General features: G+C 43.4%; 1 protein-coding gene across 2 annotated transcripts in view; it reads left to right on the plus strand.

Moving 5' to 3' along the window:
* LOC146784382 (glutamine--fructose-6-phosphate aminotransferase [isomerizing] 1) overlaps positions 1-25220 on the plus strand; it is a 188614-nt gene that overhangs the window by 90867 nt on the left and 72527 nt on the right. The window contains exons 9-11 of one of the 2 annotated variants that reach the window (XM_085636301.1): positions 9037-9099; positions 21215-21320; positions 24695-24858. In XM_085636301.1, the coding sequence (XP_085492427.1) occupies positions 9037-9099; positions 21215-21320; positions 24695-24858 (333 nt within the window). The remainder of the gene's footprint in view (positions 1-9036; positions 9100-21214; positions 21321-24694; positions 24859-25220) is intronic. The other variant, XM_085636302.1, reaches the window with a different exon arrangement.

Here is a 25220-nt window from a genome sequence, read left to right on the forward strand (position 1 = left end):
ACTCTGGTGCCCCTTTTCTGCCCAGCACAGAAGAGAATAAACATACACTATGGGAAAGTTTAAGTGAGTGTGCTTATGCCATTAAGATACATGATCACATCAGTCATGTGTTTGTAGCAGTTGCTGTATTAATTCTTCAGGAAGCCTACCTTTTGGTTCAAAGGTGAGAAGGAAATAGGTCCTGAAGTTTACAAGTGCTAGTGTTATCAGCGGGGAGGGCTCCACCTCTGTTTCTGATGTTAAACTTCAGGCATCTCATGTAAGGCCCTATTATGAAGACTGAAACATGTTTTTCTGATCAAGAATCTCTTCTTGAAACTGGGCACTGTATTGTTCTGCTTAGGGTAGATGTATCCTTTGACTGATTTACCTGGGACCAGTCTGGAGTTTACTGACGCTCCCTCGAAGGGTCAGGTTCTGGCCAAGCCTTTTGCCCCTTTTTAAATTAGAAGTTCAGGCTCACTTCCCAATGCATTCATGAAGCCCCTAATTGATCCATTGTTCGAGTTGCTCCAAAAGTCTTACTCCTATACCGAGTTGAGATAAACAAAGAACCACCAGGCACTGTTCCTGAATTCGAGTATCATCTGGTTACTCTTTCTCTCCCCCATAGATCAGCCACCATCCTCCCCAGCCTCCTTGATGCTTGCAAGAGCAGAACAGAATAATGTTATCTGTCTGCTAGCATACAATCTTCCAAAAGCCTGTAGATCCTCGATTCTATTTTATGAATTGGTACCATCCTGTTGGTCATTATAAGGATGACTCTCAAAGGACCTTGTTACCATGACTCCTGAAAATGAAGGGTCTTGTCTCTGTTTCCACTACCAATCTAAAACCCTGATGAATAGGATAATAGTTTACAAGTCATGGCATTCGTCCACAGTTTCTGCAGCTCCCCATCATTTCTGTGTATTTCCTTGACGAGGTGGTAGCCCAGAGTGGGCAAAATTTCTCTTATATTTCTAGCAGTCTTTATATCCCCTGTAAAACCAGCGGTACGAAGTCTTTTTGATTTTTGAGAAACAGACTTGTTCCTTTCGTTGGGGGCTTCTCCTGTGGTAAATCTATTGGTGGGCCTAACAAAACCTTAAACCTGGTGTGATTCCATCATTATATCTGTAGTCGAGGAGGCAAGAGTTGCTTTATGTGAAGTTGGATGACCTTGTGTCAACAAGATCTACTATTCTATCATTGTAAAGGCTGTTTTAGTCTGTAAAAGAGAGCATTGAATCACCACTATTAATCAAGTGACCCAGCCTGGGCTTTTGTTGGGATTGTGGTTCTGGTCTTCAACTCGGAGCACTCCACAGAGTGTTACCAAAGGTCTGGATAAGAAAATGTCAAGCAGCTAAAATAGACCGAGAAACCACTAAAGTTTACATCTCTTCAGCTGATTTTTTTTTTTTTTCTTTTTCGCAATCCTATGGACTGCAGCTGCACACTTGTGCTGATGGTGTCCAATCTTGTCCCACTAGAGTTAATGCAGTAATATATATCAGTTAAAGGGAAAATTCTTAAATTGAACAAGCTTTTTTCACTCGTAAGTAAAGGAAACCCAGTGTTTGTGTCAGATTTTCAAACTACTAACAAACGTTTTATTTTTTATTTTGGCCCATGACATAGCTATTAATGAAAGGGAGCTTTTTCGAGGGAATCACTGAAGCAGATTGCATTTCAGATATTAAAGAGTCATATAATTTGGGCACATTATCACCAGAAAATCTAATAGTTTCCTTTCTTTTATTTCTGAATCTCGCACCTCTATTTACCCATTTGTGCTGTTCTTGGACAGCAACATAAACTGCAATGAAAGAAATCATGTGGCCTTATTCTTAGTATGTTAATTGATTGCGAGGATAATTATGCTGTTGGTAAAAGAGGCACTGAGTAGAAGTAATCTTGCTGAGTTATTCTAAAATCTGACCTAGTGGGCACAACTGATCATCTTAATGAATCTCTCTTGCAGCAAACTGAATATAAAATCTTAAAAGGGTGGATGTGTCTGGCCTAGTTAGATCTTTCCTCTGTCTGTATGGGTCCAACATGCTGTCTTTACCCAAGGTCCTTGCAGCTTCTCAGAGAAAAGAGTGGGTGCAGAGGAATGATTGTCTATGTTCAGTGGATCTGCAGCATTCTTACTCCTTTAGTGTCCTGCATGTTCAACGAAATACCTCCACATCACGGTGGGAAACAACAGTACCAATGAAGGATGCTGATCTTTGGCCCTAACGCCACAAGTTTCACTGAAACTGCTTTCTTTGCCTAAACAAGGTCCACTTCTATTCTTACCTGGATGACCTTCAGCTCCCTCACTGAAGCCATGTATAGGCTGAATATGGATGATTCTTAAATGCTGGATGCTATTTAATCTGGGTCAGTAAACTACACCCAGAAGCAGTCCATGTTGTTAGGCCTGTTCTGGATTGGCATAGGCCTACTAATCACTCCAAACATGAACCACTTCTTGTAAAACAATGTCTTCTGACTGCCTGTTCCAGTGGCCTGAACGCACGCATCGAACTTTGAAGTGGTTCCTTGTGTCAACCTCAACAGGCATTCCTTGCAGCTACATCTGATCGAGTATTGACATCAGTTGCTAGCTAGTCAGTTCAAGGTTGGCTTATCTCTGGTGCCAAACTTGAGATGTGGGACCCTTAGTGCTAGCCTTCTCTTATGGTACCTTTTCCATAACTCTGAGTCCATTGTAAAAGAATTTAAAAGTTCAGGCAGTGGGTGTGAGGGGGCGGCTGCATACTGGGATCCCTTCATCATTATCATATGTAAGATTTGTGTCGCCCAACATCCGCTTCCTGGAGTTAAATTCAGACTTCTTTGTAGTGGTCAGGTCCAGAGTGTTGATTCACATATAACTGTTACATTTAAAAGCAACTTAGTTTCGGAAATCCCACCAGCTCGAAGAACAAATGTGGAAACTAACCGTCTTTAAGTGCCAGCTGCTGTTGATCTGCCACATTGCAACAGCCTGGGCAAGAGTTGCCACTCTCCTGGGAAGTCCACTGAGCGATCTGTGACTCACTTGTCAAGGCGTGGATGCACTAAGTCATCATTGTTTTCGTGATGCACCAAGGCTGTTGGTTCAAAAGGTTCAACTCCTTAATGGGCAGTTGGTCCAAGTCTGTGGGGTTGGCCTGATTTTCATTTGCAGAGGAAAGTTCCTGTGTGCCATTCCTTCTAACTGTAGATTCAAGGAATCCTTTAGGAAATTGGGGACAGACATGGATGCACGTTTTGATTTCGGTAGTTTCACAAAGTCTAATTCTCACATCTCCAACCACTTTTTCTGATGACCCTTATCTGCTTCCTCTTGGGCTATAGGGGTGGTATGGAAGCAGTCCTGCAATCCTCTGAACCATTGTTGATCTTGAGCACCAGGTGCTAGCCTTTGTCCTTCTCGACCTCTCTTGAGAGAGTTTGGCCTTCTGGCAACTGTGTAGAGTCATCCACCAGAACACAAGAAAGGTGCAAGTGACCAATGTTTGCTATTGGGCATTACCAAAGATTATCAACCTGTTCCCTTTCTAGAGTTCCCTTTCTACAGGGAAATATCATCCTTTCATCTTGCTAAATCGGTTATCCAGGTGTGGCCTACAGGAATAGGTTAGAGACATAGGTTGCAAACAAGGTCAGGAAATGTTGTCTGTTGAACCTAATGCATTTGTCTCCTGTCAAGTGCACTGTGGTCTCCTGGAATGGGAAGCTGCTTCATGGTCTGATTGATGCACAAGCCCTTTGAGTCGACTGCCTCAAGCGACTTGATACTTCTTCTGGAAGACTTCTTATTTGTGTCCATGTCTTGTTCCAGTGTGACAGTATGGCCTAAGGATTGATCTCTTTGAATTTGGCATAAGGAATTTAATTCTCGCTACAACTCCGAAAACGCCGTGCAATTTTGAGGTTCAATGTGTATTGTAGATTTAGATGGATGTAATGCGGACTCTGGATTCTACACAACTCTTGGAGTACAGTGGTGTCCATAATGCTAACTGACCCGCGGCTGAAGTCTCCACTGCCAATCTGCATCTCCTGCTGCTGTACTCTGGTGGAGCGTACTTTGATAGCAGAAGGAAAGTCTCTCCTGAGCTGAGTTAATGCAGCTGAAGTGGATTTCTCCAGACATGTGCCTATCTAGGGGGTATGTAGGTTTGCTACATCAGCTACCCCACACTCCATGTACAGTTTGGCCCTGAGCGTCTGCATAACCGCTTTGATTAGGCCTATGCTTCCTCATGCTGTCTTCTCTTCAATCTTTAGTCTGTATGATTCAGAATCTATCCACCTGTTGAGAATGGGAAAGAGCCCCAGAGTAAGTGTAGGATAAAGTTACCTTTATGGTGAGTCTGTTTATCGTGGTCCATAGGCTTTCCCTTATCAAACATGCATGCATCAACCATCGACAAAAAACATTAATATAATTAAACAGGATTGTTGGGATCACAACTGTCAAGGGAACACATCTGCTTGCTGTAGGAAAGTGTGTTTGCCTGCATATGACTTACTACTACATTTGTCATGCCAGGTTCTCACAGGTCTGTTGATTAGCCATAGAAGCAGTTCACAGTACCAGCAATAGGTAAAGCCACAGGTTTTGGAGCATGTAAGTTCACAGATTATTAGAAATGCAGTCATCACAAACGTAACACTAGCCTTCCTCTTACAATCACTAGGTTTTTTTTACCTCATTTACTGTCACTTTGCCTTTTCTGTCCGTACTGGTATTCCAGGAGTTGACATATCGATAAATGCCCTCAAATGGAGTCCTACCCTTATCAGCCAAACTTCAGAGGTTTACTGTAGTGTCCCTTGTGTGATTGGGAAGCACATTAAAGTGTCTCTTTCCATCTGCAGGTCAGCCGTTGCAGTACAAATACTCACTGCCCTGTCACGGTCTGTCTGCTGCCTCACCCTGTTACTCCATGTGTAGGGAATATCCGTTAACAAACATAGGGCCTCTTGCACCACTAGGAGAGGGGCATCTGTGAACAATTTCCCTTTCACACAAGGACTGGTTCTTGACTTCTTTAAAAACCTTCCACAGAAAAGTATTACCTCTAAGATAGCACACATTTAGGTAAACAGTGGTTTAACTGCTTGAACTTTTAAGATGTGTGTAGTTTGTCTGTGTAATCAATGTGCCCTGAAACAGTGAATATCGTTTTTTCTCATGTTTGGTTCATGCTTATTATAAACCACTGCAAACCGCTGTTAGTGTGTGGTGGGGCCAGATGCAGCTTCTCAAAACTGTTCAACAAAAACATAATGCTTATGTTTTCTCATCTGTCTGTTTACTATGTGATCCCCATCCATTTTGAGAAATCTAGGAAGATTGCCTTCGGTTTTCAAGTAATTTCTGGTATCCGGCCAAGCAATAAGGATTTTCAACTCGGTCTTCAAATCTGAACAAGAAATAAACATGTATTAATGTTTTCACCTTTATCCTGGTGGGCCAGGATCATTCTCTCTTGAGTAGGTGGTATATATCTAAATAATGAAAAGAAAGTCAACCCTACGCTCTACAGTAGACTCTTCCTACTCGGAGTTTGGGTCAGGGCCACATTGGGACTCTGATGATGCAATGACTCTCAACTTGTAGAAGTGTAAGTGTTTGTTCATCAGTCTTCTAGAGCGGAACGTTTTTTGTGTTGCTGAAAAATTCCTGAGAGCCCTCTTAGAGATGACAGTCCATATTTATGCTCAAAACACAATTGCCATGTTTGGCGAACAATAACCCTGAAAGCCAGCAGGTCGTCTTTATGGGTGGAGTGTGAACTAAGCAATCCTTTCTAAACAGGTCTTTTGACTTTGTACTAATTTCAAGCTTGTTGATCCTTATTGTTACAGCCTCGTCATACCAAGCTTGATTCCCTAGTCTAATGGAGCACATACAGAACAATGTTCATTATCACAACAAGCCAACTGTATTCTTTAACACTGACCAACTTAAAGGCCTTACTGGTCATCGTGACCTACCTTTTGCCAGTACATACTAGTCTCATGCAAGCATTGTCAAACAAGAATTCTACCAGGACCCAACATAAAAGCAAGTGGCTAGCATTTTGTTAATGGGCATTAGGAAATCAAAAGATGCATTGAATTTCATAGTTAATGCTGTCTTTTATATAATGTCCCATTATTGCTCTTTCTTCTTCTCAAATTGTTGGTAATGTCTACATGTCAGGCCAGCCTGGTAAAAGTATCTAAAATATGCAGTCATTTTAAATTCATACCTAGAAGATCTCCAAAGGCATCCCTTTTGTCCATTTGTCTTGTCATACCTGTGTATCAGTAGTCATTTCAGGCCAGTTTATTTTTATGCCCATCAGATGGACGCAGGTAAGGCCTTTTCCTCACCCTCCAAACATTTTGGGCCTTACTTTGTTTTTTGCTGATTGCACGTCCTAAAATGGGAAGCTTTTCGGGTTGCCATTATTATTTAATTATTAAATAAATGAAACAACTAATTTGGTCTGCCGAGGAAGACCAGCTTCAAGAAATGAGTGCAGCAGTTTATTCTCAGTAACAGGTCCTTGAAAGATCTGTCCTATGTGGGACAGTTTTCTTCCAGTTATTTCGTCTTTATTCAGTACAGAAATTCAGTGGACGTTGCTCAGGATGAGACTTCTGTTAATGTCCGAGTTGGAACTGTTTCTACAGGAGATCATCAAGCTTTTGGCAGCACCATAAAATAAAAGGGATTTGCAATGGAGTATGGTAGCTATTTGAACATCACCTATCCTTAATGCTTTGAGGGTCGCTTCCTCGTTTTGTGACCACCAACCTCTCTTTTATAATGTTAACTGTCATGGGACATGTGCTTGTGAGTATCTCTTGGTGGGCAAGCATTTTGTAGAACTTTGGGTACTGCAATATCAGATGACTTATTGAAACCTTGAAACCTCGTGCCTTGAAACACCTACTGACCATACTCTGAACCCTGTGGTGATGAGCCCCATTCCGAATACTGTCCCTCTGAGGTTGTCTGACTCCCTCATAGTAACTTGCGTAGCTATGTTTGCTTAGTCCAGCGTGACTGCAACAGGTACCTCAAAGACATTTAAGCCTCACCTGCACTTTAAAATTGCCTCTCGTTCTCGGTACATGATTCTGGACTATACCCTGCTTTGAATGTTTTCTGTATCACAAAAAGTACAAGATGAGTGAAAGATACTTACCTCATCCAATACCATAAGTTGATCGTTTACCGCTACAGTGAACTGCCATTATTGAATATTTGGTCCCTTCCTGGATACCTAAAAAGTTGTTTTAATTTTTTTTTTAAAGCAATCCTCAGACTATTTCTCCAGATTTTTCATTCACTGCCTTATTCCCCTTTTCCTCCTCCCTAGCTTTCTCCCTTGCCACTGATATATTTCACCTGTGAAGCTCAAAATGTATTACCACTTTGTGCACACTAATCTCTAATTCCATTGCCAGCAATAATTTCCCAATCACTGAGGAGGAGATTGTTCCAGACCATTTGGACTCTGGTATGAATGTATAAAAAATAAAAATAAATCTGTTCTGTGTAGTCCGTTTTCATACTTTTGTCAGTGTGTTCGCCAAAATAGTGTATTCTAAGGCTGAGACTTTCTTGATTCTGCGAGGAATCCCCTAACACAGTTTTCTGTAATAGAAGTGGTCCTTGCGAAGATGTATGACCAACATCTCCACCTTTCTCATTGTGGAGAAACTCAGCAGCCATAAGTTATCAAAGTGCAGCTCTATAACTCCGTTAACTCAATTTTTTCCAATGTATGGCCCTGCTGTGATTCATAAAGTGAAGACAACATAGAAATATTGGCTAAATGTCAACTTCAGAAAGTAACTGAAAGTTTTCCTCCTGTGGCTTCCGATTACTAAAGTAGTTTATGGCACACTGTGCATGCACAGGCGTGCCTTGCTCCAGTATCGTCTATTTATTCAATCTAATCTTCTGAGGGCAAAACTTTATTTGCTTCAGTGACTGAAGTCTCTGGAAAGGCATAAGAAGGGTAGAGATGGCCAAGTTTTTCATCTTTTAAATTTTGGCGTGCAGAAATGTAATTACTGGGCATTTTAGACTAATGTGATCTAAAAAATTAAGCAGTCCTTTTACAGTCCTTCCTCAAGGAAGCACAGGCTTTGGCCAACTTGGCAGTTTCCCAGGCACTATCAAAAGACCATCATGTCTCTCTTCTAGGACCACAGCTCATTTAATTCCACTAATCGATGAACATCTATTTCCCATCTGGGATAGCGGAAGAACACGGTCCTACAATAACAAAAAGTGGCCCAGGACCAAGGGGTTCCGAAAATATTAGACCATCTCTATTTGAACTTTTCTCCAATCTCCATCCTGCGCTTCCCATCTAAAATTCCAGAAATCTTCTGCCAAGCTTCTGTAGGAGATACAAAAGTGTATAAATCAAGAGCTCCTTTTTTAACAATGCTAGGCCTTGGCTATAATTCTCTATTGAGATAGGAGTTTTGTAGAAGCAAATAGAGACCTCTATTTCAATGGTCGGTACAATCAAAAGGGTTCAATACCTGTTCCTCCACTGATCCAAACACCGGCGGTAGGCAACGTGCTTACCATCTTCCATTACGGTAAAGTATAACAGTAGACCAGGAGTGAACAACCTAAGATGACATGCTAGATTTTCAGGATATCTGCATGATGTCGATTTACAGATGATGAGCAGAATCACCATTGAGGGTATTTGACCTTCCAACTAACATGCATCAGTGTTTGCAGTGAGACATGGTAGAGCATGCTCACTGCATAGACAACCTCCCCTATGTGATAATGGCTGAGTAGTGTACTTTTATTTAACAGTTTTAAGGAACAGTTTCTGGCCCTGGCATGTGGTGGTGACAGTTGACAGTGGCTGATAATAAGAGACAGTGTGTGTACGAAGTACTGGTGTTGTCATAAAGGTAAAAAACACACCTCGAGCTTTGTTTGTGTATTACTATGTTGCTAATGCCATTTTGTCTTGCATTTTATTTCGTTTGTTTTTTCCATGTCCCTTTCAGCTTCCATGTCCCTTTCAGCTGCACCGGTCAGGGGCCATTCTATCGATGATAGTCTGGAACAAGGTGCTTATTTCAGACCTGCCTGTATATTGCAACTTCTTTACATACTGCTTCTAATGACTAGTCTTTCTCTTGGCGGGAAACTCATCTTGTCTGCTGGCCATCTGGTATTGCTTTCCACTTCTTCCCTGCTGCTCCAAACAGATTATGTTTGTTGTTTGTGTCTTTGTTTTGACAAATGTTGATTGGGTTGACCTCGGGTGGCTAATTACCAGAACTTTTCAGGGGTGCATGTTTCAGGTTGATGCTCTGTGCTGGTGTTGTGGTAGTTATGTCAATCGGACTGCGAGCGGCATGGCGCAGCATAGGTAATATATGATCTAGACGGTGCTTGTATACCCCGTACTTAAATTCAATGTACGCACACAAGTATGCATTTATAATTGTTATGGAAGTACAGAAGTACATGTACGTAAATACTGTCTTAAGCATCAATGCTTCATAGATCTCTTGTTGTTATTCACATCGTACTTGGGCCAATTTCTTGCATTGTAATTGAATGGACTCTAAATGGGATGTGTCATGACAAGAGAAATATGTGCAGTTTTCTGCATATTGCATGGGTTTTTGTAGGTCACCCGGTGTTCAATTTTGCTGCCTAGGCCATTGTCCAGATCCACCAGGTTTATGAAAGGCCTTGAGCATAGAAGGATGACAACAGTGACAAACAGTTTAGGGATGCGGTGCTCCCACCATCAGTTATTGAATGGCTATGCTGCGTCAAAAAAAGGGGGAAGGGGGGGGGGGGGGTGGGGGACCTGGAGCTAATTAATGGTCCAGTACCTATGCTCCAAAAAATCAATGAGGTAATCACTATGGAGGTACTGTTCCGAGGTGGATGTGTTCAAAGATCGACCGGTGTCCACCCAAAGGTTAAGAGAGAAAAGAGAAGTGAGGTCTAGGATAAGGTACTAAGGGTGGGGGGGAGACATAAGGTGTCTCTTGTTGCCCTCACACACCCCGAGGGATGTCATGCTTCATCATCGGGCGTATGCTCCTCGTCGTGCCGGCGGTTCTCGAAAAGATCTCCGCTAAAGAGACCCCGAAGGGTCTCTTTAGCGGAGATCTTTTCGAGAACTGCCGATGGGTGCATGCGGGTATGTGGAGGGGAAGTACCAGGATCAGTGATAAGGGTTGTGTGTGCAAAGTGATATAAAAATACCTAAGGGTTACCAAAGGCTGGGGGTGTTTTAATAAAGAGGTACCCTTGGTACAGTAAAAAACCCGTAGGTTAATAGTTGCCTATCAAGACATAATGTGTCTAAGGTAGCTTACAAAATGGTCGACATGTTTCACGCCTTATGTGGTCAAAGCGATCCTTGGCGTTTCATCAGGACCGGAGAAGGTGAGTGATGTGAAAAAGGTGCACAGACTAAGTGTAGTGAGTGGGGTATTAATCACCCTCTCCCAGGGCAAAGGAGGAGGTAGTATCTCTTACACAAGTACTGTGTGGTTGGAGAGTGAGTTATGCCCGCTGGCGTCTGGATCGGGCAGGTTTCCAGTGCCATCACCTGAGTAACCCCCCTAGATGGTGTGGGCCTCCTACGCCGCATAGCTCATGGAGTAATCCCAACTCCCTTCTTAGGTCTAATGCAAAGGGGGCATAACTCACTCTCCAACCGCACCTTTTTCACATCACTCACCTTCTCCGGTCCTGATGAAACGCCAAGGATCGCTTTGACCACATAAGGCGTGAAACAGGTCGACCGTTTTGTAAGCTACCTTAGACACATTACGTCTTGATAGGTAACTATTAACCTACGGGTTTTTTACTGTACCAAGGGTACCTCTTTATTAAAACACCCCCAGCCTTTGGTAACCCTTAGGTATTTTTTTTTTTTTTTTTTTTGAAAAACCTTTATTAACATTTCAAGCAATAACAAGTATGGGCCTACAACCCCCCGGGGCCGGCCGCTAAGCAATCAGAGCAATAAGGATCAAATGTGAACACAGGCGGCACCTCGGAGAGCAGAATGTCCATGCTAATATAGTCCGGCCAGTGAGCAGCGCAGGTAGGACACCAGGAGAAAAAGGTTTTTCATTTTATAATGGAACAAGACAGTAGGATCAGGTGCCAAACAATTTCCCAACAGCGATAAGAGGCAGGCAGAATAATAGACGTAAGCAATAAACAGCAATCTATTGGATCAATGGCGCAGACACAGGAGATTCAGGATGGGGAAGAATATCATAAACAGTTGCGCCTGCAAGCCCCCGCCCTAACGCCCAAGAACACCCCGGAAACTGTGGCACACATGAAAAGGCAACGATTCACAACAAAGGAGGTGTACCACGCTGATCCCAGAAAAGAAAAAACAAGAAGAAGCGAAGAAGAAAAAGGAGGCCATGGAAAAAAAGATGAGAGACTAAAGAATCCCCTCCCCCAACCCCCCACCCTGCAACTCTGCAAATGAGTACGGCCCCCCCCCCCCCAGCAGTGTGCCTGTCGCCCTGGAACTAGACCCGAAATATAGAAGAAACAGGGAAAAAGGAGTAAGAAAAGAACCCCACCAGATGGGGGGGTAGAGAAAGTATAATAAACTGGAGGAGGGCCGTCAAAACATACCCCCGGCTTCTCCCTCCCGCACGGTGAGGTCTCCCCACAGCAAACAATAAGCAGCACAAAATCGACCATATCAAAAAAGAGTGGGGAGCATTATGCACCTAATACGCTAATAGCTATGTCATGAGAGTACGCAACCCCTGAGTCAGCCCGTCTACTAGATGACCACCCCCGAAGGATCAGCCTTATCCTTGACCACTCTTTGCAATTCTGCCCATGCCTACCCCTCGACCCAGCGCCATGTCCGATGTTCCAAGGTGAAGGAGTATCCAAAAACGACCGGGAAGCGACGCACACAAGTGGGGTGGAAGTCTCTGAATACCAACACAGTCCGCATCATGGAGGGACGTCTTTCCCAGTGCTGCCCCAGGATCTGCACTGCACACAAGGTCCAGGAAGGCGGAATCAGCCAAAGCAGACAACTGTTGCTGAAACTGTCCCTGGGTCGCCGGAGGCCGTGCACGGGACGAGGCCACCACCTTCCACTCAGGTCCAATACCTCCGGAACAGATCAAACCCTCAGCTAGCCGATCACACGGTAGCATACTGTCCGGAGTGTCCAGCTGTGCACTAATCGCAGGGGTGGCCGCGACATTGTCCTCCTGTGTGCAGTGTGGGAAGTCCCTGTGTACCTGTGGACAGGCAGGCCGCCACTGTCCCAACGCTGATGCCACACCATCGAGCTTACTCCCCAAGACCCCGACGCCCCGAGCCAAGGAGAAATGAAGGGCACCAAGGGCCTCTAGGAGGTCGCCGTACCCCAGCACAGCTCTCTGCGATCGCTCCGCCACACTCCCAAGAGTCACACACTCCCAATCCTGCAGCGACCCAGTGGACAGGATGGTAGGCTGCATCGCAACAAGATGGCCGCCGGGGAGGCCCGACCCGTATTGGGGCCGGGACCCAGGGACAAGCGCCTCGAGGTCCACGTCGCTGGAGACAGGGTTCCGGGGGCAGGCAAAAATGTATCCGTTGCGTGGTCACGGGCAACAGTCGTCCCCACCACGGACCAGCTCCCGCGAAAATCCGGGAGCAGCCCGCAAGGATCAGGGCGAGCCACGGGCGGCGTCCGGGCAGCTCACAGTCAAAGGCAGGGGCAAGCACCGGAGAATCTGAGAATTGCACCCCCGGGCATGCCCTCAGTCCGCTACGCTTAGCGGTGGGAGCGACCACGGCGAAATGCAGGCCGAGGTTAGCACCGCTCCGGTGGACCGACTCCACCCAGTCACCACAGGCCGCTGTTGTTGAACTGCCACCCGGCCAAGGCGTCCACTCGAGGTCCCGGCTCCAGGGCTGCACGGGCCGCAAAGTTCAAATACACATTTCTCTGGCGGTACCGCAGCCAGAAACCTCGGAGTCACACGTTCGGTTGCCACTCTCATTCACAAACACGATCGCATAGCGCAGACTGAGGATCTCGTGCAGGATATCCGTGCGGGATGCGGAGGTTCACGGAGCCGGGAGTCTACGCTGCCGTCCCGGTCGCCATCTTGGCTCCTCCCCCCACCCTTAGGTATTTTTATCTCACTTTGCACACACAACCCTTATCTCTGATCCTGGTACTTCCCCTCCACATACCCGCATGCACCCATTGGCAGTTCTCGAAAAGATCTCCGCTAAAGAGACCCTTCGGGAGACCCGTAGGGCATTGCACCGCCGGCACGACGAGGAGCATACGCCCGATGATGAAGCATGACATCCCTCGGGGTGTGTGAGGGCAACAAGAGACACCTTATGTCTCCCCCCACCCTTAGTACCTTATCCTAGACCTCACTTATCTTTTCTCTCTTAACCTTTGAGTGGACACCGGTAGATCTTTGACCACATCCACCTCGGAACAGTACCTCCATAGTGATTACCTCATTGAATGGCTATGACCTCTTATTAGGGCTGCCTGTTTCCTTATGCGTTCCTGTTTTGGTAATATTTACGTCAGCAGATTCAGTGAGTTTGGCTCTCTGTGATGACCTCGTCTTTCCCTGTCTGCCTCCTGACTTCCTATATTTTAGGAAAGTGGTCACTAGAGGAAAGGGGTATTGCGACAACTATGCCCGTTGTCTTGAGATACCTTTATGCAGAAGGATGACCTGCACTCTTACTAAATTGTTTGCCGATAGGCAATTACCTATGTCGCACCCAACAAACATAGGCTGGATTGCTCAGCAGTTTGGCACAGAAAGCGACTCCTCTCATCACTTGTTCCCTAGTTGAAATCACGCCCAGGGTCATGTGACTGCTATTTCGTGGCATATTTAGAGGCTTCTATGTTGATGACTTCAGTTTGCAGATCAAGTATTTATTTAATATGACTGTCCCCTTAAGAAAGTTAGACTTTTCCAGAAAGTGATCAGTGCCTTTGGTTTCCCAGTGCACTGAACATCTTTTCTAGGACCCTAATCTGCACATTTGCACACATCTCATTTGCAATTTAAAAATCAGACTGGTGCCAGATCTGTCTTGGGTCTAAAGTTTGCAGTGACCTGACCTTGGTGTATGCAGGCCTATGCTTTTCCTTCTGTTGTCACACACTTTGTTTGCCCATATAGGAAATTTCCATTGTGGTGGAAAGCAATACCAGCGCATAACAAAATAAACAGAATTGCGTCCATTTAAAAATTACTCGGAAAGAGAGGTCTGAAGAAATGTGCATGCATTTTACTAAATTGAACCTCCAGCATCCCTCCTGCCACTTTACTCTACCTTCTCATCAGTTGTTTCTTTCTCGTTCTCATTTCATTCATTTTCTATTACATTGTTTCCCAATGATTGGTGAGTAAAACGAATTGCAAACAGTCTGAAGATTCGTAAACTTTGCTTTATCTCCTGTATTTCCAACATAAAGAAATTCACTTCAAAACATATCCATTTTAAACAAAAGAGATGGCGTTTGTCTTAATTTCCAGCTTCTTTTAAAGGGTCGGTCACTTGAGGCCTCTGTACTTTGATTGGAAGCAAATTCCCAAATTAAATCTAAAGTTGTATCTTCCCCGTCTTCAGTTGCTGTAGGTCATTGTGCCTACACGTACAATTCTACGGTTCAGTCTCTGAAATATGAGTTACTTGGGTCCTCAGGGCATTTTAGGACACATCCATCTAGAGATTGCACTAATGCCATTTAATAATTTAAAGTCGATGCCTGTAGCTGGGCAAGCACAGTCTTGAGAAAACAAAAAAAGGCAAGAGGCCCACCATTTTAAAAGCCAGTCCTTTTCAGGCATGCATGGGGCAGTTGTCTTGAGGGTAAATGGGAGTCGAAGCAGGTGGTCCGTAGTCTAACCCCCCCCCCCCCCCCTCTTCTAGCTCCCACCCCCCATGTCTGTACACCATATTCACAGGCAGGTTTACATTAATAAACAGTAGATTATCTCCACCCGTGTGTGGAATCCTGGTACAGGGACACATTATATAGAAAAAATGTTATCATTTCTTTCACAGAAAATATGTTGTAAGAAACTTTCATAACAAATTAGATTTCGGGGAAAAAAATTCTCTTGGCAAGTAAAAAAAAAGAAAAAAAAAAAAAGTCAAAATGGTGCCATCAGCATTACTATTAAAAAGGAGATGAAAGCTGTCCCAGTTACTTGAAATTCTAGAAACTGCATTGTCCCATAATGCTCCATAGAGTTATGTAGTCAGTCTAGTTGTATCCTTCATACTGCTTTGACCTATAAACATGTTAATCCATTTTCAGACATTATTTAATGATTTAAAATGTATTATAGAAAGTAACTCGTGGGCGCAGACAAGATCTTTTAGTTTTTTCCTCACACTTTTTTTGTTGAAGGCAAGATTTTTCTCCTTGTGTTTAGTACTATGGCGAACTTCTTCCTCCTATCCTCTAACCACTGTGCCAGATCTTTCTATCACAGTAATGGCATTTGTAGAAAAGTATTTCTGGGAGGACAAAGGAAGGGTTTGTCTTCTGCATTTCCCAGTTAATTGAGGTTGTGATAATTGTTAAAAGCTGCAGTGGCTGACCGAGAAAGAGTTTAACTGTTCGCTAATTGAGCCTTCCAGGAAAACTTCTACAGGGTTCCAGCTTAGCTCAAGTACACCGCTATGGTTCCCTCTTCCTCAGAACTTGAGTAAATGTATGTGTCTTGTAAAGCGCACTGCAGCCCTGAGGCGTCCTGGCGCTGTAGACCGCTGGGGAACCCTTCCTGGCTATCCCTGTGAGATGGTCCCTCCTGGGTATCTCCAAGGTGAAACCAGGCATCCCCAGCGAATGTGGGGGGCCGTTGTGAAGATGAGGCAAGCTAATGCCCAGAGTTGCCGAGTGTGATCCCTGGTTAGCGTAGGCACCGAGGCGAGAATTATTGAGTCCGCTGGCCCTGGTCCACGACCCTGCCGCGTCGGGAATTGAACCCTGGTCCCGGGCCGTCCTCTGCTTCCGGGTCTGCTGCCTCTAACCAGTGAGCCACACCAGTCTTTGACACCTGCAAAGGTCACTCTTACAAGTGATTACATTGCTATCATTACCGTGAATACTACAGGATGCTAGGCACCATAGGCTGTCAAGATCTCCTTCATTGTTTGGATGCATGCACCCATGCTTAACTACAGGACGGTTGATAGTCTAGCCTTTTGGGTACTTCTGTGTCTAGAAAACCACAATCCAAAAGGTTTCAAGCAGTGGAAGAAAAGGAAAGCTCTGTTGATTACCATCACCAAATGATTTATCCTCCTGAGTTGCCTCAGGCTCCTGTGTGCTATGAAGAAGAAATTGTGCAGTCTCTTCCATGAAGTTCCTTGAAGGTAACTTTTGCCTTTTCTTCCACCATCAATGCTGGCCTTGCTCCGCCACTAAACTGGCCGAGTCTTGGAGGTAAATACCGATCAAAACATCTGTATTATCTCACGTGCCCTCAACATTCAAGGTGTAGGTCAAGAAGGAACCACCACTACCTGGATCAGAAGAAAGCGTTTGGGTGGGGACATCGTTTGCCACACACACCCAAGGCGTTCCACACCATAATCTCACTCATATATGATGATGTAACATTCCATGAAGAAATAAAAAGGTGACAAGCAATCTCAACATTATTACTGTTGTTCTGCAGGGCTAAACCTGAGCCATGTACAACTCTGCAATCTAAGGCTCAAGATAGACACCTGGTCTCTTTAGTCGCAGATTTTCTTAAACATATAGTGGAGCATTTTTTTTTTTTTGGTGCATCAATTTCTAATTGTGCCTGTTTAAGCAAAACAAGATTTCATGAGAAGAAGTTCAGATCACCGGACCAGGAGCCGTTTTAATGAGAGAGAATCCTCCACCTGATTCACTCCACTGCTCATCCCGACAAGGAAAGTCATCACCTTGATGCTAAGAGAAAAGAGACCCATCAAACATCTTCCACTACTCTTCAAGTTGCCAGCTATTCTGCCCTTTGAATAGATATTACTGAGCCTTATTGGGACAGGTTTCAGTCCTTCTTCATGATGGAAAGAAGAGTTTATTTTCTGGAGGTAGTTAAACAAACTGGCAGAGCAGAGCGGGAGGCCTGGCTACTCCTAGTTTGTACCATGGCGTGGTGATAAGGAGAGCTTTGTGGCTCTATCCTAAATGTGCACCAGAAATTGGATCTTCTGCTCATATAATTGTTAGTATTTGTTTCCGAGGCTGACCTCAAAAAATTAAAACTAATGGAAATGGTTAAATCGATTTGAATTTGTGATAAAGAAAGTTTTCAAAATCAAACCCTCAGTTTTATAGGCGAGACCAGCACTAAAGTTTTCAGACTGACTTTAGGGAAAGGCAACACGTGCATCATGTGCCCCCGCAAACTACAAACCTCTACTAAGCCGTGAAACTGAACTAATGTTGAAAGCCCTTCCCACTGCCTTCTACTGGTCCCTCAGTCTGTCTCCACCCCTGATCACCCAATGGCTAGAAGCATATGGTCTAATTATCTGCTGTGGCAGAGTATATCAAGAGACACTAACAATTCTGTGACATGTATAAAACCAGAGTTATGTTCAGCTCTTCCCAACGTCCCACCTATGGCCTCTAGGTGTCTGCCACTGCACTGAATTGCCGAGGAGAAGGCAACAGGAATGGTTCCACTGTGATAAGGAAACAGACATCTTTTCTTGTTGCTTTCTACCCACGAGTCCAACAAGGGGACAGGATGGTTGCCATATATCTTCTGGACTTTTTCTTTTATATTCCGGTGATAACCAAGCTCAGACAATTTTTCTGCTGCAAAGTGGAGACTGGACACTTCCATTCATGGTACTTTCATTTGGCTTGAATTTCGTTCTCAGGCCATTCTTCGGGTGTTTAGCAATAGTGCCAGCTTTTAAAAGACACCAAGGGGTTTCTTCTGTCGCTATATAGGCAGTTTGTAGATCAAGGTTTCCTTTCACCACAAAGTACTTCAGGATCTGCAATCAACTGCTGAGGTCCTTTACAATTTGTGTCTAAATGCAAGGATCTTGTATGATTCCTTCACAGGACATGCTATCGCTTGTCCTGAAACGTTGCAAGCTCTCGACAAGGCTCAAGCCAAAAGTTTAGTTTCTTTTCTGATGAGCTCCTTTGCTTCATCCATTTTCATAGTGTCTGGACGACCAGTGATGCCAGAACTTGTGACAATAAGATAACAGAATAACCCTGACCCAAACAGCAAATAAACTTTTCTCTTGCAGTGCAAAAGGTACAGGTTGCGAGGACTAACTTTCCAAAAGTCTCTTCCAATTTAGTCCATCATACTGATTCTTTAGGACATGGGTGGGGAGTCCACATCGGCTACATGACAGATCAAGGGTAGTGGACACCAAGAGAGCAGTCTTGCTACATGAACAAATGTGAACTCTGACCAGGCCACCTCTCGCTCAAATTGTTCCTACCTATCATTACATCAAGCTAGGGAAAATAAGATCAAGAGCCTGGTTCAGGAAGATGCAGTCGATCTAGAAGTGTTCTCTACCCCGGAACATTAGCATCACAACCTTTGGTCTGCATTTCTGTAAATGTCCCTTTGTCAGTGGTAGTTTCATATCATCAAAGTTCTTCTTAGGCATCTTTTTCACAGTGGCGTTGATCTAAGATCTCCTGGAGGAGGTGATAGGTTATCACTCTCAGTTGGTTTTCATTGCTCCCTTTGGAAACTGAATATAGTTTTGTCAAAACATACATGGGTTCAATGGAGGCCTTATACAAACATATGGCACATGTCCTGGAAAGCACCGTATCTAGAAGGTTGAGGGCGATCCAGGCACTTTTTATTATTGACCACATAGAGATTTCCCCCAGGATAAAGTTGTTCTGAGAATGCATCCGTCTTTAGTGCCAAAAGTTAGTTCTGAATTCTCGATTAATCAGTTGATCGTTTTAAAATATCTATTAGATCTGCATATGTACGTGTATGTGAGTATGTATAACCACAAAAGTTGTGCATCAAGCATAGTGGCTCTTACCTTCGGAACTATGAGTTAGGTCAGATGCAGCAGTGAGTCCGGTATTTTGATTACGTTGGATTGCTCGTTTCTATTAGTCTTTTTCTCTTTCTTTGGTCTTTTCCGCCAAATTGCTTTTCCTTGGCGATCTATTTATCTATACTGTTTATTAATATAAAAAATTACAGGGAAGGGAAAGCCACCTGGACATATTTTTCGAATTCATGAACATTCCACCCTTCACTTGGTGGAACCATGGATGCACCAGATTCTGTAGTCTGCCCATGTGTACTCCATTACATAACTTCCTAACTATACTTGAGAGCGTGATAAGACAGTTTAGCTTCTAGATTTATTTAAAGGCACCTGTTTCATTGCCTTCTTCTTGTTTAAAGTTTTCACATGGCACCAATTCTGCTTTGCTTTTATCTCGATGTGAGAAATTACAAAAAATGTTTTGATCTGCACGATATTTTTTTTGTTTGTTTTACCAAATTCTAATTGGGCATGTTAAAAGGAAGACTGACCTGTTGCTTCTTATAGGCATGTTTGGTTTACAAAAACGATTTTAGATCTGAACATTTCACTTTTTCAAATGTATCCTTGAATCTTGTACTTCGTAGAGAGTTTTTATTTTACATGGATGCAAATAAAATGCACATGATGGTAAACCAGATCTACAAGTAAATAACCTTTGCCCTATCACCTGAATACAATATCTAAACATAATAACTAAACCCACTATCCCACTAAGTTACTTTGACACTTTAATGGCCACCCCAACATCAATACTAATTCCAAAGAGGTGCATGCATCTTCCCAGATTACGAGCGAATAATTGTATCAAACATCCTGGATCATTTCTAATGTAAATTTTATTATAGAGTGCTGCACATGAACATGCTAATAATTAAGTGTCTCCCGTCAGTGTCATTCCAATCACCACTGTTAACCACAGCCAGTTCTATCGAATATTGTCTCTGAGATAAAAAGATGTACCTTTGATCAGACTGTCCATTGAAGTAAGAAGCTGGTATTAGACCTTAGTTCTTTTGAGTCCGCACCTGAAAGCTTTAACCACTAGGAAGCTCCACACCTCATATTGAAATTGGGACTGCAAAACGTGTGCGTCACTGCATTTCGAAAAAGGCAGGATGGAGAAGGACCATTAACATTGACTTTATGTTGGCATTGTAGATAAAGCATAGTTTTACTTTCCGTGCATTATGAATCATAACGGGGACTCCTGATGATCGCGGCCCATGTCAAGTTCTAAAGTAACCGTTGGGATGGGGAGGAGGTTGAACATTGTTTCCCATGTTTTGTACCCACCTGTTATGCAGTATGTTTTTAGGTGTGCTGAGGTTGTGTAGAAGCTGATGTAGACTGCTTGTAATCTCATTTATTTGGCAATACATTCTTTAAATTGGTTTCTTAGCATTGGAGCAGAATTTATGATTAATAGTTGAATCCTGCTTAGACTTCAATGCCTTAAATATTCTCAAGAAAATAAACACTCCTTGAGTGTCTGCTTGTTCCCCGAGGACTTCAATATGTGATGGGAATCTATGCCCTTGCCCTCGACAATCTGCACCAAAAGGGGTAATTTCTATGTTGCTATCGTAAAGTAGTTCAGTAAAATGATCAGTATGGAAGATAAATCAGTATTCTCAGTATATCTGCTTAGATAAGGAAAAGAAATAGCAAGATCTCATTTACACATTTTTTTTCTTCAGTGAGGAGGAAGTTCTTTTCCAACCTTAATGTTTAACACATTGCTATATTTTTATACAATTTAGAAAGTGAAACCCATTTTTGAGATAAGACTACATGTTATAACTAAATTGCCTTACTTATAACATCTAAATTAATCTTCATTAAAATCAATTCCACAATAGCACTTCTCTTTCAGAGAACGGCAGGACGGTTTAATCTTTTACATTTGTGATTGGTCACAGCACATCTCCTTGTTCTACTTTTATGAACCTAAGAGATTGCAGCCCTGGGAAAGGAGGGAATGGTTTGCAAAGGTGGGTGGAAGAGAAGTGATTTGTATACCTCTCACTCTCATCTGCCTCTGAGGCAGCCTCAGCACATCTGCACCCTCTGCCTGCTTCTAGCTACATGTGCTAACTTTACCATCACCCTCGCACACAGGGAAAGACAAGAAGGGTTCCTGCATCCTTCCCCGCGTAGACAGCACAACCTGCCTCTTCCCTGTGGAGGAGAGGGCCGTTGAGTACTACTTTGCCTCCGATGCCAGGTAAGCTTTGGAACCGGTTAAGCTCCAAACTTGTATTCAGTGCACATAAGTATTCTGTATTGCTTTGTATGAATTCTCCCATGACAATCGAATGGGGTGACCCAGTGAACCTCAAGACCTGGAAATCGTTTAGTATGGCAACAAAATAGTCCTGTCGGTAACAGAGTAAATTTGGAAATACCAGTATTTCTTAAGGTAAATCAGAAGCATTACTCAACATAGGAAGAACAGAAAAAAGAAAACACAAGCAGGGAAGAAATGACTGCTAACAGCATTCGTTATGGCAAAAGTACATGAAGCTGTCTATGTACATTTTACTGAAGGTGCTTCCAAATGGGCAAGACATGACAAAAGTGCTTGTGCAGAATAACATGCGAAAAGTAAGGTGACTAGAAACATAAAACCCTATTAAAAAGTCGAAAACCACTATGCTAAAGCCGCCTGCAAGCTCTTTGAGCTATGACCAAATCCATAATCCTCATCCAGTAGGGCAACTACAGGGTTTTCTTAGAAGTCCAATGGGGGCATTAGGCCTTAGTGCAGACCATTAGAAAGTGTAGACGTTTGGACCCAAATAATCGCGGTAGTTTAGAACCATCAGAGAGATTCTTCTTTGGGACGTGGGTAAGGGGCAACCTGTGTAACTTTAGCTTGGGAGCGGTTAAAAAGGGGCCAAACCTGGTGTGATTTCTAAAAAATGGTGCCTAATTCATGCAAAAACTCACCTTGAGGTGTAAGAAAAAGCTTTCCATGGAAGAATTCTCATGGAGTTAATTGGACGGCAAGCCTGCTTGTCGCAACTAAGTTCTAGATATAAAATAACTAAATCGGTAACAGGATGAAGGAGTGGATACCAAATTCACACTCACCTAGGAGCACACAGTGTCACTTGCTAGAAACGATGTGGGGGCCCTTCCAAACCGTTTTACAGGTGTGGGCTGGAAATGTAAAATAATCACAATAATTATTCAGAACAAAAGGAAAATTAAGTCATTTGTCCCAAAAGTAAATTAAAAGAAGTTTAAAGACACCTTGAAGTGGGCAGGGAAACGCATACGTATTTAATGTAAAAGATGTGGTACACCCTTCTGAGTGCGTTGGCAGAAATGTGCTGCAAAAGAATTAAATCAACATGAGCAAAAAAGACCTTTCAACTGCCTTTTAATTACTTTTGGTACAAATGATTTAATTTTCCTTTTGTCTTGAATAGTTATTAGAACATTGGAATGTTGGGAGCTCCATTGAAGACAATGGAGTTCTCCCTCCTTCTACGGGCCGGTAAAGGCCCGCAGAGCAACATTCCAATGTTTACAAAGGCCTCTCAGATCTCGAGGGGATTTAAATCCCCTCGAGCTTCTAGAGGCCTTTGTTTTATTTGTTAGAACATTCTGCCACTAGAGGGCAGAATGTTCTAATAGCCTTATATCCCTTAGTAGCAGGGCTATGCTGGCTATTAAAGTCCCGCTACCTTGTTAAAGTCCCTCGCCTTCGGCTCGGGCCTTTAACACGGTAGCGGGCTTTTAATATAGCCTTATAGCCCGCCGTAGCGGGCTATACCGGCTGTTAAAGGCCCGAGCCGAAGGCGAGGGACTTTAACAAAGCAAAGGGACTTTAAAAGCCGGTATAGCCCTGCTACGAAGGGCTATAAGGCTATTAGAACATTCTGCCACTAGAGGGAAGAATGTTCTAACAAAACAAAGCCTTTAGGGAGCGCGAGGGGATTGAAATCCCCTCGGGCTCCCTGAAGCCTTTGTTCACAGCCAGAGCTGTGAACAAAGACACTTTGGAATGTTGGTGCCCCGGGCTTATACCAGCCATTATAAGCCCGAGCACTCCATTGTTTTCAATGGAGCTCCCAACATTCCAATGTTCTAATAGCCGGTATAGCCCATTATGATTTTATTTCACATTTCCAGCTCACTCCTGTAAAATTGTTTGGAAGGGCCCCCACATCGTTTCTAGCAAGTGGAGCTTGGGTGCTCCTTGGTGAATGTGAATTTGATAGCCAAACCTTCTTCATCCATTTTATATCTGGTTAGCCTGCTACTTATTTAATATCTAGAACTTGGTTGTGACGAGCAGGCTTTCCTTGCAATTAACTCCATTAGAATTCTTTGCTGAAAAGTTTTTTTTCCATTCAACTCAAGGTGAGTTTTTCAATGAACTAGGCACAATTTTTTTAGAAATCGCACCAGGTTTGACCCCTTTTTAACCATCCCCTGCTATCGTTATACAGGTTGCCTCTTCCCCCTCTTTGATGGTTCTAAATAACCATCATTCTTTGGGTCGAAACGTCGGTGCTCACTAATTGTCTGTACTTAGGCCTAATTCCCCCCCCCCCCCACATTGGACTTCTAAGAAATCTACTAGTTGCCCTTCTGGCTGAAGATTGTGGATTCAGTCATGCCTGATTTACAGCTTGAAGGCTGCTTTAGCACTGCGATTTTTTGCCTTTTTATTGTGTTTTATGTATCTAGTCACCTTACGTTTCACGTCACTCTGGACGAGCACTTTCGTCACATCTTGCACATTTGGAACAACCTTCAGTAAAATGAACATAGACAGCTTCATTTACTTTTGCCATAATACATGCTGTTAACAGTAATCTCTTCCTTGGTTTGGTTTTGTTTTTTTCAATTTTTCTTCTTGTGTTGAGTAATGCTTCGGATTTAACTTTAATACTGGCATTTCCAAGTTTACTATTTTACCTACAGGCCTATTTTGTTGATTGTATTAATTCCCTGCAGGTTAGCCCTGGATAGGTTCCTTATGACCCAGCACAAGTGCACAAACCTATTTTTTCCTTCCTTAGGCCGAGCATTTGCTGTTCCACGCCACTGCTTACAGTAAAGGAAACCTAGTAATTTTGTATTCGGGCTGTTCGAATCAGGCAAGACCTGTATGTAGGAGGTGCCATAATTATTAATAGTGAACTGCATGTTTGAAATACTTTGCTTATTGTTTGGGTGTGAAGGAAAGGGGAGTAGACCGATGGTATGTTTATTGTGCCCACCTCCCATTCTTGTAATGAAAGGTATTTTTGTTATTGAATGTATTTCACTGGAACACAGACAGCATAGGGCTACAACAAACATAACGAGGAAACCCTGTTTGAAGCTTACATTCCCCAAATCCCTTTTTAACCCTGAGGATATCTAATTAATTCTAGTTTTCTCATTTATATGATGCTTTGAGCTTGGCTTATCCTTTGAATGGGGTGTTTGCATTTTGCTGTAGCCTATGCTTATGCTTTAATCTAAGAACCGGTCCATCTCTGGCTCTGCTCTCTTGGTAGGTATCTTGGGTGGTGAATTGGCAATATTAATAGTCTTAACTTTGTGGTCCATGCTCACGCAGCTCCTTTTTCTTTGCAGTGCAGTTATCGAGCACACAAATAGAGTGATCTTCCTAGAAGATGATGATGTTGCTGCTGCTGTGGATGGACGACTTTCCATCCACCGCGTCAAACGCAATGTTGGTGACCATCCAGCACGGGCCATCCAGACTTTGCAAATGGAGCTGCAGCAAATCATGAAAGGTATACAATCATCTTCCAATGGGAACTCCATTGCAATGAGATCATCCTTGGGAACAATTGAGGATACATTTCTTTTATCTGTCTATTTCACCTGTTAAAATTGTATAGCATAAGCATTTATCCATTAGCACTGTCCCCACCATGTCCAGTGTGTTCTCTCGCTCTCTCTCTCTCTTCCTCTTCTCTCTCTTCCTCTCCTCTCTCTTCCTCTCCTCTCTCTTCCTCTACTCTCTCATTCTCTCCTCTCTCATTCTCTCCCTCTCTCTTTCGCTCTTTCTTTTCTCTGCAGAAGATTCACTTCTCATGTAAAATGCCCATGTCTGGGTCTCAAAATTTAAAAGCAGTAGGCATCAGCTGTAGTG

Source organism: Triturus cristatus, chromosome 11 (genome assembly GCF_964204655.1).
Source record: "Triturus cristatus chromosome 11, aTriCri1.1, whole genome shotgun sequence".
Lineage (NCBI taxonomy): Eukaryota > Metazoa > Chordata > Amphibia > Caudata > Salamandridae > Triturus > Triturus cristatus.